This window comes from Marmota marmota, unplaced genomic scaffold, assembly GCF_001458135.2.
Source record: "Marmota marmota marmota unplaced genomic scaffold, marMar, whole genome shotgun sequence".
In the NCBI taxonomy this organism is placed as follows: domain Eukaryota; kingdom Metazoa; phylum Chordata; class Mammalia; order Rodentia; family Sciuridae; genus Marmota; species Marmota marmota.
In genome coordinates, this window is record NW_025999941.1 from 14,996,581 (window position 1) to 15,011,053 (window position 14,473).

Sequence of the window (14,473 nt, forward strand, 5' to 3'; positions counted from 1 at the left end):
TGTGGCTCAGTGATTGAGTGCCCCTGGGTTCATTCCCCAGTACCAAAAAGAGAAAGTACTGTTTAAATGTTTGCGGCCAGTAAATAGAATCATGCCTTAGCACATATAGTAAAGTGCAAATCAACCTTAAGTCTTGTCCTGTCCAGCTCATCTCTTTCAAAGGGGAATTACAGTCGTTCTGATAGAGTCGATTTCTATTGGGGTTTTTGCATCATCCTCCAGTTACATAGACATCTTTAGCCTCGGGATGCATTGGGCCAGATACCTGCGCTGACTCATCTGCATGAAAGATGGAAGATGAGGGAAAGGTATGAAGCTTGGAAAAAAATATTCCAATAGGCACAGGTACTTCTGTGAGGTCCCCCGGGAGTGTCCTGGGAGCTATAGTAGAAGCTGTTTAGGAGCCAAGGCAAAGCATTAGCAGGACTCTAATAGTCTTAATGCATTTTTAACAGGGATGAAGACAGAGTCACAGATTTAAATTTAGGACTCCATCTCCAGAGATCCAAGTAGGAACTAGAATTTTCTCTTGAGTTGTGAAGGAAGCTGGATGATCTATTGAGCCTGCTTGGGAGAATTATAAGATAGTGCCCAATCTTTATTACACGATTCCTATCTGCCTCGGGGCCTTTGCACATATTGTTCCCACTGTCTAAAATACTCTCCTTCACTTTTCGATTTTCTTCCAATTAACTTTATTTAGCTCCTTTAATCAGATCAGTGCAGTCCTGGGTGTTGAAATACCTGGCTTGTATCCCAACTGTGCTTCTTAATTGCTCTGTGACTTTGACTAGATACTAATCCAGACTCTACTTTATTTTCTCATAGAGTTTTTATGAGGCGTCATTGCTGGGTCTCACCTTAAGTGTCATTCTCTTTGCAAATTAAAACTGTACTGAGATTTCATCTCACTCCAGTCAGAATGCCAATTATCAAGAATACAAATAACAATAAAAATTAGTGAGGGGGCTGGGATTGTGGCTCAGGGGTAGAGCGCTCGCCTAGCACATGGAGAGCCCTGGGTTTGATCCTCAGCACCACAAAAAAATAAATGAATGGAATGAAGGTATTGTGTCTAACTACAACTGAAAAATACATATTTTTAAAAAAAATGTTGGTGAGGATGTGGGGAAAAGGTTCACTCATGTATTCTTGGTGGGACTGCAAACTAATGCTACCATTCTAGAAAGCAGTATGGAGATTCCTCAGCAAACTTGGAATGGAACCACGATTTGATCCAGTTGTCCCACACCTCAGTATCTACCCAAAGGACTTAAAATCAGCATATTATAGTGATGCTACCAACTCAATTCACAGTAGCTAAGCTATGGAACCAAGCTAGGTGCCCTTCAGTGGATGAGTGGATAAAGAAAATCTGGTATATATACACAAGGGAATATTACTTAACCATAACGAAGAATGAATTGATGGCATTTGCCGGAAAATGGGTGGAACTGGAGACTATCATGCTGTGTGAAATAAGCCAATCCCTAAAAACCCAAAGGCCAGATGTTCTCTCTGATTTGTGGATGCTGACTCACAATAAGGGGAGGGGAGGGAAAAATGGAAGTTCACTGGATGAGACAAAGGAGAATGAAGGGAAGGGAGGGGGATGTGAATGGGAAAGACAGTGAAGTGAATGGGACAGAACTTTCCTATGTTCATATGTGAACACACGACCAGGGAAACTCCACATCATGCCCAACCACAAGAATGGGAAGTTAGACTGCATGTATGTAGATATGTCAAAATGCACTTTACTGCCATGTGTATCTAAAAAGAACAAATAAATTTTAAAAAAAATGTCATTTCTTTGGTTAAGGTGAAGGTATATTTGTAATCAGGAAGCAGCCTATCTCTGGGATCCTCGTTTTTAACTTCAGAGCTGTGCCTTGGTCAGGCCTCACCTGACTTGGGCAGCCTCAGGTGCAGTGGTAATGAACTGAGGCCAGCTGCCTTGGTGTCTGAGGCCCCCGGCTGACCCCGGAACCAGTGCTTCTCAGGGCTGGTGACGGACGTGGCGCCAACCAGCCGGGGGCGTGGCCACCTTTGTGGGGGGGTGGCGCCAACCAGCGGGGGGGGCGTGGCCACCTTTGTGGCATGGCGGCTCTCACCATCTCCTGCCTCTTTCCCACAGAGAAGGAGACCTTCCTGGACCCCTTTGTCCTGCGAGACCTTCTGCCGGCATCCCTGGGCAGTTACTACCGCTACACAGGCTCCCTGACCACCCCGCCCTGTAGCGAGATCGTGGAGTGGATCGTCTTCCGGAAGCCCGTCCCCATCTCTTACCACCAGGTGGGTGTCCGCCCCAGGGTCCCGGTTTGCCTCTCCTGTACCCACGTGGCCGCCTGACATCCTTGCATGTCACCAGTCAGGACTTTTTTATTTTCTTGTTTCTTTGCTTTTCATTGATTTTTTTCATTATTTCAGACAGACTTGTTTTTGAAACCAAGGAAAGTCAGATGTAAAATATGGTTTCTTGGCTGCCAATGAGGGGAGCTTGGGAAGAAAGATGGCCGGCCTGAGATCTGGAAAGATGCAGTTACCATCATCCAGGATGATCTCTGGTTTGGATTTGGTACCGGGGATTGAACTCAGTGGCACTGGACCTCTGAGCCCCATCCTCAGCCCCATTTTGCATTTTATTTAGAGACAGGGTCTCACTGAGTTGCTGAGGGCCTTGCTTTTGTTGAGGCTGGCTTTGAAATCATGATCCTCCTGCCTCAGCCTCCCGAGCGGCTGGGATAACAGGCGTGGGCCACCGCGCCTGGCCTACAATATGTTTTTCCTGAGCCTCTTTTAAATTTTTTGCGTATGTTAATCCAATTAAACTTCATGAACAACAGCCTTATGCAGAGGATCCTCTTTGCACCTCATTGTTTAGAGGAGACTTTCCAGACATGCCTTGGGTCACACAGCTGGTAACCCAGCCATGGTTTCCCCAAGCTCTGACCACTGAGCTCAGAGAGATGAAAATACCAAATACATAAAGAAATGGAATAAAACTTCCTTGACTAAGTGCTTTCTGAATGCCTTGGACATCAGTAAGCACTTTACATATTTCAACTTAGCCTGTAGCAAAGCAGCACTGAGAGATGGACCCCACTCACGTGGCACACAAGGTCATGGAGGTACAGGAAAGGTCAGGTGACATGCTCGAGGAGTTACGGTTAATGAATGAAAAAGCCAGAATCCAGGCTTGGCTTTGTTGGATTCCAGAACCCCCAATGTTTCTGACCTCTGTCCTGTCCTGCCTCCCTCTGACTGTGATTAGCACACATCTCACAGGAAGGGAGGGTTAGGCTGAGTCGCCAACTGCAGGTGAAAATGGATGAAATAGAAATGGGGTTGGGGCATTGCCCGGAGAATGGGAGCCACAGGCAGAGAGAGGGGCCTTTAAATTACCTCATCAGGATTAATAGATAGAAGATGAGAATTCTTGGAAAGCACATGTTGTCAAAAATTCAATATGCACCAAGATAGAAAAAGAGTGGGATTTCTTGTGCATAATTCTGGAAAACAGAGCTAGGAACAATGGGTGGGATTTGGAAAAAAGGGAGTTGGACTTTAAGTAACCAGGACTGTCTAAAAATGGAAAGTTCTTATCAGTGCCCTCCATAGAAATGAGTCCCTCATCCTCACCCTGTCAACTTTGCAGATAAGAATAGGGACATTGTGGAGAGGAGGGGGAAATTCTGGAATTCTGCAATAATACCAGTCAAGCAGCGACAGACACAGGCAGCAAGATCCCTTGCAGCCTGGCTGGTACTGGGGACGGTCTAAAGATTCTCCTAGCCAGGGCAGAGGGCAGGGAAGATGTAATGGGAGACAGAGGGTTGGGGAGGATTCTGTTTGGGCCTTTTTTTTTTTTTTTTGGAGAAACTACAACTTAAAGTAACTCAAATAAGAAAGAGTTAATGAAACACTAGAAAAGCCATTCTGAGATGAAGCCAATTGGGTCTCATCCTGAGCAAGACCATAATCACAAGGTGAAACTCGAGGTTCTGTCTTACAAGGACCACAAGGTATGTGTGTCTCTCTCTCTCTTTTTTTTTTTTTTTTTGGTACCAGGGATTGAACCCAAGGGGCACTTAACCACTGAGCCACATCCCCAGCCCTTTTTATTTTTTATATGAGACAGGGTCTTGCTAAGTTGCTAGGGGTCACTGGGAATTACAGGCCTAGTTCATGGGGCCTCTTAAACCTTGGAGTTTCCAATGCAATTTTGTGATTCATTCTTTACTTTTGCAAAATTCAGGTCCCTGTGTCTGAGTTTGTTCTCTCTCTCTTTTTTTTTTTTTGTGGAGCGGGGCGGGTACCAGGGATTGAACTCAGGGCCGCTTGACCACTGAGCCACATCCCCAGCCCTATTTTGTATTTTCTTGGAGACAGGGTCTCGCTGAGTTGCTCAGGTCCTCACTAAGTTGCTGAGGCTGGCTTTGAACTCTCGATCCTCCTGTCTCAGCCTCCTGAGCTGCTGGGATGATAGGCATGCACCAGCATGCCTGGCCCAGCTTGTTCTCTTTTGATTCCATGGGCCACTGTGATTGCCCTAGTGTCAGTTGACCTTTAAACTCAAGGTTTAGCAGCTACTAACTCGTTTGGGTCTATGTGAAGCATTTAAGAAGATGATGGCCAACCAACTAGTGGGCTGGCCTTGGGTCCTGTGACCATCCTTCAATAAGTCATCCGGGTTACCAGATAGTGTCCCAAGACATCTAGCATGGCTATTCCAGGGATGAATGAGGCAGGTTCTCTAGCTGAAAATGGGGACAGGAGAGTTCTTTACCTTCCCAATGAAATTAGGTGGTATGGCGCCCATTCCTTTGTCCTTTCTGCCATTGGAGGTCCTTTGCACTTTGAGAGTTGTTGTCATTTTCATTTCTCTCTGATGAGAAAGGAAGGTCTGGCAATTTGGCTTCCAAACAGGATCTTCCAACCATAGGGAGATAATGAAACAAGAAAAACAAGTTTTCTTCCTAATGGTGAAGCCATCCTTGTTTTACTTAGAAAATAAATGAATAAATAAGATTACAGTGCAATATTTGCTTCTGCAAGGTTGAAAGAAAAGAATTTTTTTTAAGAGAGAGAGAGAATTTTTTAATATTTATTTTTTAGTATTTGGCGGACACAACATCTTTGTTTGTATGTGGTGCTGAGGATCAAACCCGGGCCGCACGCATGCCAGGCGAGCGCGCTACCGCTTGAGCCACATCCCCAGCCCAAGAAAAGAATTTTTTAAAAATATTTTCTTTGTTGCCGATGGACCTTTATGTATTTATATGTGATGTCGAGGATCGACCCCAGTGCCTCACACATGCTAGACAAGTGCTCTACCACTGAGCCACCCCCCTAGCCCCAGGAAGAATTTTTTTAAGGGATCCTTTTTAAAAGGATAAAAAAAAAAAATCTTCAAAGATTTCAAGGCTTGAGATAAGGAAGTTAAAGAAATGCAGTTTGGCAGTTGCCTAGCCTGTGCAAAGTCCTGGTTTAATCCCTAGGTTGCAAAGAAAGAAAAAAATGAAGGAAGGAAAGATGTATTGAAGAAAAGAATCAGTGAAGGAGAGAGAGAAGATTTAGCTACTTTTTTGATAAGAGTTGAGGTAAAGGATGAGGTTTAAAAAACAAAAAGTTGAGGTAAAGGGTTCCTTGACAAGACAGAATTGGAGAGCATTAACACATGCTATCGTAGATATTGAGCAGGGGCAAACTTAAGGCACAGTTTGGGGCTTGGCCGCCTGGTTAAGTATTCATCAGTTAGAAGCATTTTGGCATCTGGTAGCTGGAGCTCGAAAAAAGCTCTTTGTTAATACCTGTTTACCCCTCCATCCACCTCCACCACCGTGATACTCAAGGGGGAGACATATTGGAATTTTCTTTGCCTTCCAATACATGACTTCTCTAAGGCATGCTGTTTCAAGGAAACAAAAGAAATAAATTAGTCATATTTTCTTTCCAATTTTTTTGGGGGGAGTGAACTCGAGGGCCCTCAACCATGAGCCACTGCCCCAGCCTTATTTGGTATTTTATTTAGAGACAGGGTCTCACTGAGTTGCTGAGGGCCTTGCTTTTGCTGAGGCTGGCTTGGAACTCGCGATCCTCCTGCCTCAGCCTCCTGAGCCGCTGGGATTACAGGCATGCACCACTGCGCTCAGTTCCAATTTCTTTACTGCAAAATATCCTAGTTTAGCCTCATCAGGTACTACCTCAAGCATCCCTGTTTCTCTCCCAAGAGTTGAGATACCTGTGTTCACGTGGCCTAACTGCTGGCTACCTTCAACGAGGTCCCAGCTGTGCCAGCCCTTGGACAGGGAAGCATTAGCCATCCACATATATGGCTTCAGGCCTTCCCACCCTGACGTGGCCGGTATTCTTTCTGAAGTTTAGCACAGAATGTTCATTTCAGAAAGGCAAATGGCCAATTCAGAGAAGTCAAGTAGTTAAGAATTCCCTGTCTGCTTCCATCAGAAAGAAAACATCCCTAGACCTTCATTCCTCTGTTCCCCTAAAGCCTCAGTCCCTTCTCTTCTGTCTCTTTTATCCCCCGGGGGGTGCCTGCAAGTAATCGAGATGAGAGTGAGCGCCCCTTAAGATACAGTACTTGCACAGGCTGGTGACACCTATGACGTGACTTTCTTTGAAGCCTTGCAGAGTATACATGAGCAGCCACTTATCTGTCCTCTTTCATTCTTTTTTGTGAGTCAAGTTGGACACTTAAATCAGCTCTAGTCAGTGAATTTTGCCTCTCTGGCTTGTGGGATGATCTAGTCAGAAATTACAGGATTGTCAAGGGAATCCCAAAGTGGCTTGGCTGGCCAGTGGACAGCATGGGCTAATATGGCCACACTAACCATCAGCTGTAAATACCAGGATGAAATCATGCTGTGACCTTGGCACCCAACCAAAATGGTAGCACCCTCAGTGTTGGTATAGGAGGTCAAAGGACGAGGACAAGCACCTGAGTCTTGTGGTATCAGTCAGAGAAGAGGATTGTCTTAGAGTCCAGTGTACTAGGATTTGTTTGATTCTAGAACAGGGGTTCTCAAAGGATGGCTCTTGGCACGTTGGCAGCCTTCCCAATGCATCCTACCTAGGGCTGGGCTATTGCTTCTGTAGGAAATGTGACATGGTCTGTAATCTCCTCCAGCATGGATTTTAAGTGCTGTTTCTGGGTGCTATCAAAGCGGTAGTAAGAAATCTGAACATATCTAATTTGTTTGCCCTTGAATCTTTGATTTTTCTTTCCCCCTAATGGTAAGCTGAACTAGATAGGAAAGGTTTATTTACATGACCCCTTTTAAACCAGTTATCTCTGTCATTCATAAGAGTAAAGATGTTTTCAACAAACTGCCTGACTCTCATTCCTGGACCTGATCTTTGGCCAAATGACTCAACTTCTCCACTTTCCCATGCCTCATTTTTCTTATCTACAAAATGGTGAAGTGGAGGCATTAGAAAGATCAAATAGGCCAGGCATAGCGGCACACACCTGTCATCCCAGCAGCCTAGGAGGCTGAGGCAGGAGGATTGGGAGTTCAAAGCCAGCCTCAGCAACTTGGTGAGGTCCTGAGCAACTCGGTGAGACCCTGTCTCCAAATAAAATATTAAAAAGGGCTGGGTATATGGCTCTGTGGTTAAGTGCCCCAGGTTCAATCCCTGGTACAAAAAAAAAAAAGAAAAAGAAAAGAAAGATCAAATGTTGATGTGTACATAAAATACAAGTGCTTGGATCCAGAGGATGTATCTGGAAAATAATTAGGTGAATTTTGTGTTTTGTTACTGTTTTTAAATGATCCCCATGCCTGTCGGGCAGCCTGGCTCAGTAGAAGTAAAGCAAACCACATAATTTTATTTCCTCTAAGAGTCACGTTGAAAAAAATATAGACAACAAGTGAAATTAATTTTTAATAATATATCCCAAATATTAATATTTCAGTGTAGGAGCTGGGGATGTGGCTCAAGCGGTAGCACGCTCGCCTAGCATGCGTGCGGCCTGGGTTGGTTCGATCCTCAGCACCACATACAAACAAAGATGTTGTGTCCGCCGAAAACTAAAAAATAAATATTAAAAAAAAAAGAATAAAAAATTATAAAAAAAAATATTTCAGTGTAGACTACCCACATTACTAATGGAATGGCTGTGTGTGGCTGAGGATTGTCACACTGTAAGGTTGATCTCAAGGCCGTGACGACCAGCGAGTCCCTTAATTCAGGAAGCTTCTGTTCCAACACTGTGTGATGTGTGGTGCATATGAACAAAGAAGGTTTCTGAACAGTGGCATGAAGATTCCATTTTTAATCCAAAAGAGACAGCTTTCTTTGTTAATGATGGTGAAGTCCCTTTCTTTCTATAACTATCTTCTCAGAAAACACTCTGGGGCCACAGGAGGGACCTGCCTCCCCATGTACCTGGCTGTTGTCAGATATCATTTTTGCAGCTAGTTGTGGTTCAGTCAGTAAAACTTTGGATGCTCCAGGCTATGGGGAATTTAATATCCCATCCTTCCTGTCTGGTTTAATAAAGGGACACAAAACAGGACCTGCCCTGTCTTCCCTCAAATGTGTTGAGAAGCCAAAGTGTCTCTGTGACCTTAGGTGAGATATTTCAATATCTTAATGTTTATCTTTGGGTTTCTTACCATCCTAATAATGGACTCTGGTTTTGTTTAATTGACACTATACACCCCCCTCTTAAAGAATTGTGCTTATCGTTCTTTTAATGGTTCATAATTCTGTTACCTCTGGTTCTGTCCTTTGAGCCACAAGGTCCCCTCCCCACATCTTGTGCACAAGGACTCTTTGCTGCACAGGAATGGTACAAATAGGTTTCAACTTTCCTTTGATTTGAACTGACAGATTAAAAACTAATTACTCCCTGTAATACTTTTATAATAAAAACTAAGTTGAAATGATTTATACACACTTCCAGCCAACCCATTTGCAATTCAAGGTTAAAGTTGTTCCTGAAACAGCACCAGTTAAAATGCAATTACAACTCCCCAAGCAGGGATAAAAGAAAGAAATGTGTTACACATTCCCTTCAAAAGTTTAAAAGTCCATTTCATATTATAGAAATAAAAACTTTCATTTATTTTTACGAAATGATAAAGACTTCATTAGTTGTGTTAAAGCAAAGATAAATCTGAGTGTTTTAATACCCACCTCTGGGCGAGGGCACAGTGAATGAAGGAGAGAGCTCGGGAGGGGAGGCGTTTGATTTTGCACCTGCCATTTGCTCATGGCACCCAGGTCCTTCTGAGATGGGCCACAGCTGGCTTCTTTTTGGATTACAGAAGAGGATAAGGAGATTCCTGCTGCCCTTGCTGGGTTCCCTTTCTCTGGTACCCTCAGGGTCAGCTGAAGGGAGTTGTTTGGTGACTTCTGCTTTCTCCATATTCAGTCATAATGAGGGCTTGCAAAGGGCGTGGCATGAAGTGGCAGAGAGCCAGAGAAACAGTCACACAGACCTGCGTTTGCTTTTTTTCAGCGGGGAAGGCTATTGGAGATTAAACCCAGAGGTGTTTGATGACTAGTCCACGTTCCCAGCCCTTTTTTATATTTTATTTAGAGACTGGGTCTCACTGAGTTGCTTAGGACCTCAGTAAGTTGCTGAGGCTGGCTTTGAACTTGCGATCCTCCTGCCTCAGCCTCCTGAGTGCTGGGATTACAGGTGTGCTCCATCATGTCCATCTAGATCTTGGTTTTAATCCTTACTTCCTCTTTTGGTTCCTGTGTGGCCTTAGGCAAGTGACTGAATGTCACAAAGACCAATTTCCTTATTGGTCAATCCCGCTGACATTATTAGTTATAACAACTCCACCAATCTCCTAGGATTTCTCTGGTGGTTGAGTAACAAAAACTACATACCATTTTTTTTGTTGTTGTTTTTTGTTTGTTTGGTACCAGGGATTGAACACAGGGGTGCTTAACCACTGAGCCACATCCCCAGCCCTTTTTGTAGTTTACTTAGAGACAGGGTTTCACTGAGTTGCTCAGGGCCTCACTAAGTTTCGCAGACTGGCCTTGAACTCTCGATCTTCCTGCCACTGGGATTACGGGTGTGCACCACTGTTCCCAGATACATATCACTTTTTGCACAAGGCCTTGCACGTAATAGATGCTTAATAAATATCAACTGCTAATGTTATATTGTAATAATAGCATTAATAATGTTACTATGCCGAAGTTAGAAACATAAGTAATGTCTTTAAAGTGCATAACAAGGTGCCTGGCACATAGTAGGTTTAATAAATATAAGTTATAAACTGGTCATTATTCCCAGTGGTTGGGAGGCTGAGTCAGGGGAATTCCAAGTTCAAAGACAACCTCAGCAATTTAGGCAGGCCGTAAGCAACTTAGTGAAACCCCCGTCTCAAAATAATTCTTCTGTTTTTGTTATTGGGGATTGAACCCAGAGGCTCTCAAGCCCTGAGCTAGCACCACCACCCCCACTTTCTCAGACAGGGTGTCCCTAAGTCACTAAGGCTGGATTTGAACTTGCAATTCTCCTGCATCAGCATTCTGAGTTGCTGGGTTTACAGGCATGTGCCACTGCACCCAGTTTCAAAAAAAAAAAAAATTTAAAAAGTGCTGGGGTGTGGCTCATTGGTTAAGTGGTCCTGGGTTCAGTCCCTAGGACCAAAAAAACTAAATAAATAAGTTAAATAAAGAAGAGAAGGAAGATAACAGAGCACTTTACAATGGTTGTAACCACTGAATTCAATCATAGTTGCCACGTTCTTTGTAAGAATAACAGTGATAGTAATACCAATACTTACTGAGCACCTACTGTTCATCAGAAATTATTCCAAACATTTCGTATCTAGCAACTCATTTACTAGAAAAATTACACAAGGGATAGGTAATGCTGTTATCTCTACTAAACAAATAGGGACACTGAGGCACAGAAAGTTTAAATAAGTTTCCAAGGTCACACCTTTGTGCAGCAGGGTCTAAAAACAAGATTTAGAACCCAGTTAGCAAAAGTAAAAGTTTTGAAGTTGGAGAATCAGGCCCAGTCCACATCATTAGGGGCCCACAGTTAAGAATGGGAGACTGGTTATAAAACTACTTAAAAAGAATTTTAAGGGTGGGGCACAGTGGCGCATGCCTGTAATCCCAGTGGCTCAGGAGGCTGATGCAGGAGGATCACAAGCTCAAAGCCAGCCTCAGCAACTCAGCGAGGTCATAAGAACTCAGTGAGACCCTGTCTCTAAATAAAATACAAAATAGGACAGGGGATGTGGCTCAGTGGTCGAGTACCCCTAAGTTCAATCCCTAGTACCCCCCCAAAAAAAGAATTATAATGTAAGGAAATTTCCACAGTGAAATACAGTGAATAAATTGTATTTACAATTAAAAAAAAGAATGGGAGACTGGGCTGGTGTTGAATGGAGGCTTACTTGTATATCTTGTATACATTATTAAAGAATCATCGGAGTCCTTTACCCAGATCTGGAAGGGTCAAGCACATGAATGGCCACAGATGTGCACTGGGCAGGGGACACAGCTTTGTCTGCGTTGCCCTCATGGGCTCCCATACTGCAGAGCTCTGGGGGCACCTTCTCATTGTGGTCTCGTGCTCCACCCCGGGAACTGAACAGAATGGAAGATCAAGGCAGGGGTGAAAATCCAGGCCCAGCCTGAAGTATGCATCTGTAGATTTCTGGCCCAGGTCACGGCCACTCACCTGCCAACATGCAAAACCTAGACTACCCTCAGCAGACCAAGAATCATGGCTTATCCACTCTGTAGCCCAGCATGCCAATTACCAAAGAGACAGGCTACTGGCAATCTTTATTCCATTTAGAGGAATGGCAGGGTTTTGTGGATGCTGCCAACCTACGTAAGGGCATCTGACGAGTCTGCTAAGCTTGCGCTCCTCCTGGAACTGTTCTGTGTGACTGTCAGGCGAAGCTGTGATCCAATTGACAATATAATATCATTCAGGTCATCCTTTCTCTCTCAGAAGCATCACATCCTTCCTTCAAAATCTGGGCAGGTTGAGTTAATGACCAGGAAGGAGCCTGAGCTTTTAAGCCGGATGTAGGATGTCATTAAGCTCTAAGTGCAATTTAAGTGAAGGCATTTTGTGTGTGTGTGTGTGTGTGTTAAATTCGGAACCTGCCTCTTTTTACAGTTAGGTGACTAATTCTCTTTGGAGGCATCAGAAATAAACTTCTTAAGAGCACTATAGGCTCGATGTGAAAGAAGCAAGCATTGTAGAGAAGAAACCAACTTTGGAGCCATATTGCAGAGCCCGTCTCTCTGGCATCTCAGAGATGAGCCTATTTCAGGACCCACTGCGGTCTCTTCCAGAATATTTCCAGTCTAACTCGCCCAGTCCATGTTTTTAAAAAAAGCTAAATTATATCATCCTGAGAGTTAAAAGAGATTCCTTCCCTTATTCAACTCACATCTGTGTGGCTTTAATTTGAGCCAATTTCCTTTTATTCCCCCTTCTCTGGACATGGGAAAGATCTGGTCAGCATCTTCCACGTACAAGGGCCTTTAATCAAATTACTCCTTACTTGCCTTTTCTTCAGGCTAAACAATTCCACTTTCTTTAACCTTTCTTCGCAGGATTTATTTTCCATCCTTTTAATCATGTCGGTTGGTCTTGCCCTGGACCATCTCCAGAGGGTCTTTGTTAATTCCTTCCATATAATTTTAGAAAGTCATTTTGTCTAACAAAACAGAATCCTGCGCTTTTTTTTTTTTTTTGTAGTGGGGATTGAATCCAGAGGCACTTAACCACTGAGCCCCATCCCCAGACCTTTTTTGTATTTTATTTAGAGACAGGGTCTCACTGAGTTGCTTAGAGCTTCGCTAAATTGCTGAGGCTGGCTTTGAACTAGCAATCCTTCTGCCTCAGCCTTCCAAGTCAATGGGATTACAGGCATGTGCCACCACGCCCGACTAGACCTTTCTTAATGGTATGAATGTACAGAATCCCCTTTGATAATAAAAATGTGATCCTAGAGCTCTGATTTTTTTCTTCATTTTCACTAAAAGTTTTGCTAGCATTCTTATGGAAGGTGTTTCTTAAGATTAATAGTAGCAGCCGATCTTCTAGATGGCTTACTATGTGCTAAGAAACTTACTAAATTTAATCTTTTCAAGAACTTTAGAAGATAGGTTCTACTCTTACAGATGTTGTACAGATGAGGAAACTTGAGTTTTAGGAATCTGGAATAGTTTGTCCATGACTAGCCATTGAGTAATGTTGAACTTGGGCAGTTCAATTTACCTATGCATTCGTTGATTAGCTGAACTTAATCCTAGTGCGTCAGAAGAGGCTTATTAATAAGAACTAAATCATTAATATTCATCAAGCTCTTATTGCGTGCCAAGAACTGTTTTGAGCACTGTACCCTGAGTGTTGTGTCATTGTCTCATATTTACCAAAACCCTATCAGGTAGATCTTCGTACAGTTATTACCATTTTATTGAAGGGCCTGGAGGCTCAGAAAAGTTAAGCAACTTGCTAGGGTCACAGAGCAAGTGAAGAATAAAGGTAGAATTCATACCCAGGCTCTTTGGCTCCAGGACCTACCAGGTTTACCTTAAATCTGTTCCTCATGCTATAGTTCTTGGCAGGGAACATTGTAGAAAGGATTCTTATTTGGGGTAGACTCCAATAGTCCTGCACAGCCCTTAAATGGAGAGTGGTCCAGGTTAGCTGAGAGACCATAGCCATATAAGCCCCTGGGAGGTGTCCTGTGGGTTCATGAGTCTTGCCAGCAGCTCTTCCTACCCTTCTGTGTCCTTATAGCCCCCGCCTGCTTTGTATCACAGAGCATTTTTGATTGATGTGGATTTTTTTCTCCCCCTCTGGTTCTTTGTTCAGCTGGAGGCTTTTTATTCCATCTTTACCACGGAGCAGCAAGACCACGTGAAGTCGGTGGAGTACCTCAGAAATAACTTCCGACCGCAGCAGGAACTGAATGACAGGGTGGTGTCCAAGTCCGCCATCCGGGACGCCTGGAACCACGACATGGCCGACTTCTTAGAAAACCCACTCGGGACAGAAGCATCTAAAGGTAGAGTTGGAGAAATTGTCCTGGAGGAAGAGTCCTTATCATAAGATACTTTAAATTCAAAGGAGTTCAAAGCCAGCCAAGAATTGAAACTTGGTGTAAGAGTATATCATTCTCTGCCAGCAGAAACTGGCCTTGGGTGATAAATAGAAGTGGCTGTGGGAAAAACGTGGGTCACATGGATATGTTACAAATTGCCCTTTTGGAACCCTGTGTGGTGATGCATGCCTGTAATCCCAGTGGCTCAGGAGGCTGAGGCAGGAGGATCATGAGTTCAAAGCCAGCCTCAGCAAAAGAAAGGCCCTAAGCAACTCAGTGAGACCCTGTCTCTAAATAAAATACAAAATAGGGCTGGGGGTGGGGCTCAGTGGTCGAGTACCTCTGAGTTCAATCCCTGGTACCCACCCCTCCCACCCTGGAAAAAAACAATTGCG

At 43.8% G+C, this 14,473-nt stretch overlaps 1 protein-coding gene across 2 annotated transcripts in view; it reads left to right on the forward strand.

The window, feature by feature from the left end:
- The window catches only part of Ptprg (protein tyrosine phosphatase receptor type G), a 708,054-nt gene that overhangs the window by 569,330 nt on the left and 124,251 nt on the right, over positions 1-14,473 (forward strand). For both annotated transcript variants that reach the window (XM_048801208.1, XM_015494493.2), the window contains exons 7-8: positions 2,138-2,295; positions 13,850-14,042. In XM_048801208.1, coding sequence (XP_048657165.1) covers positions 2,138-2,295; positions 13,850-14,042 — 351 coding nt within the window. The remainder of the gene's footprint in view (positions 1-2,137; positions 2,296-13,849; positions 14,043-14,473) is intronic.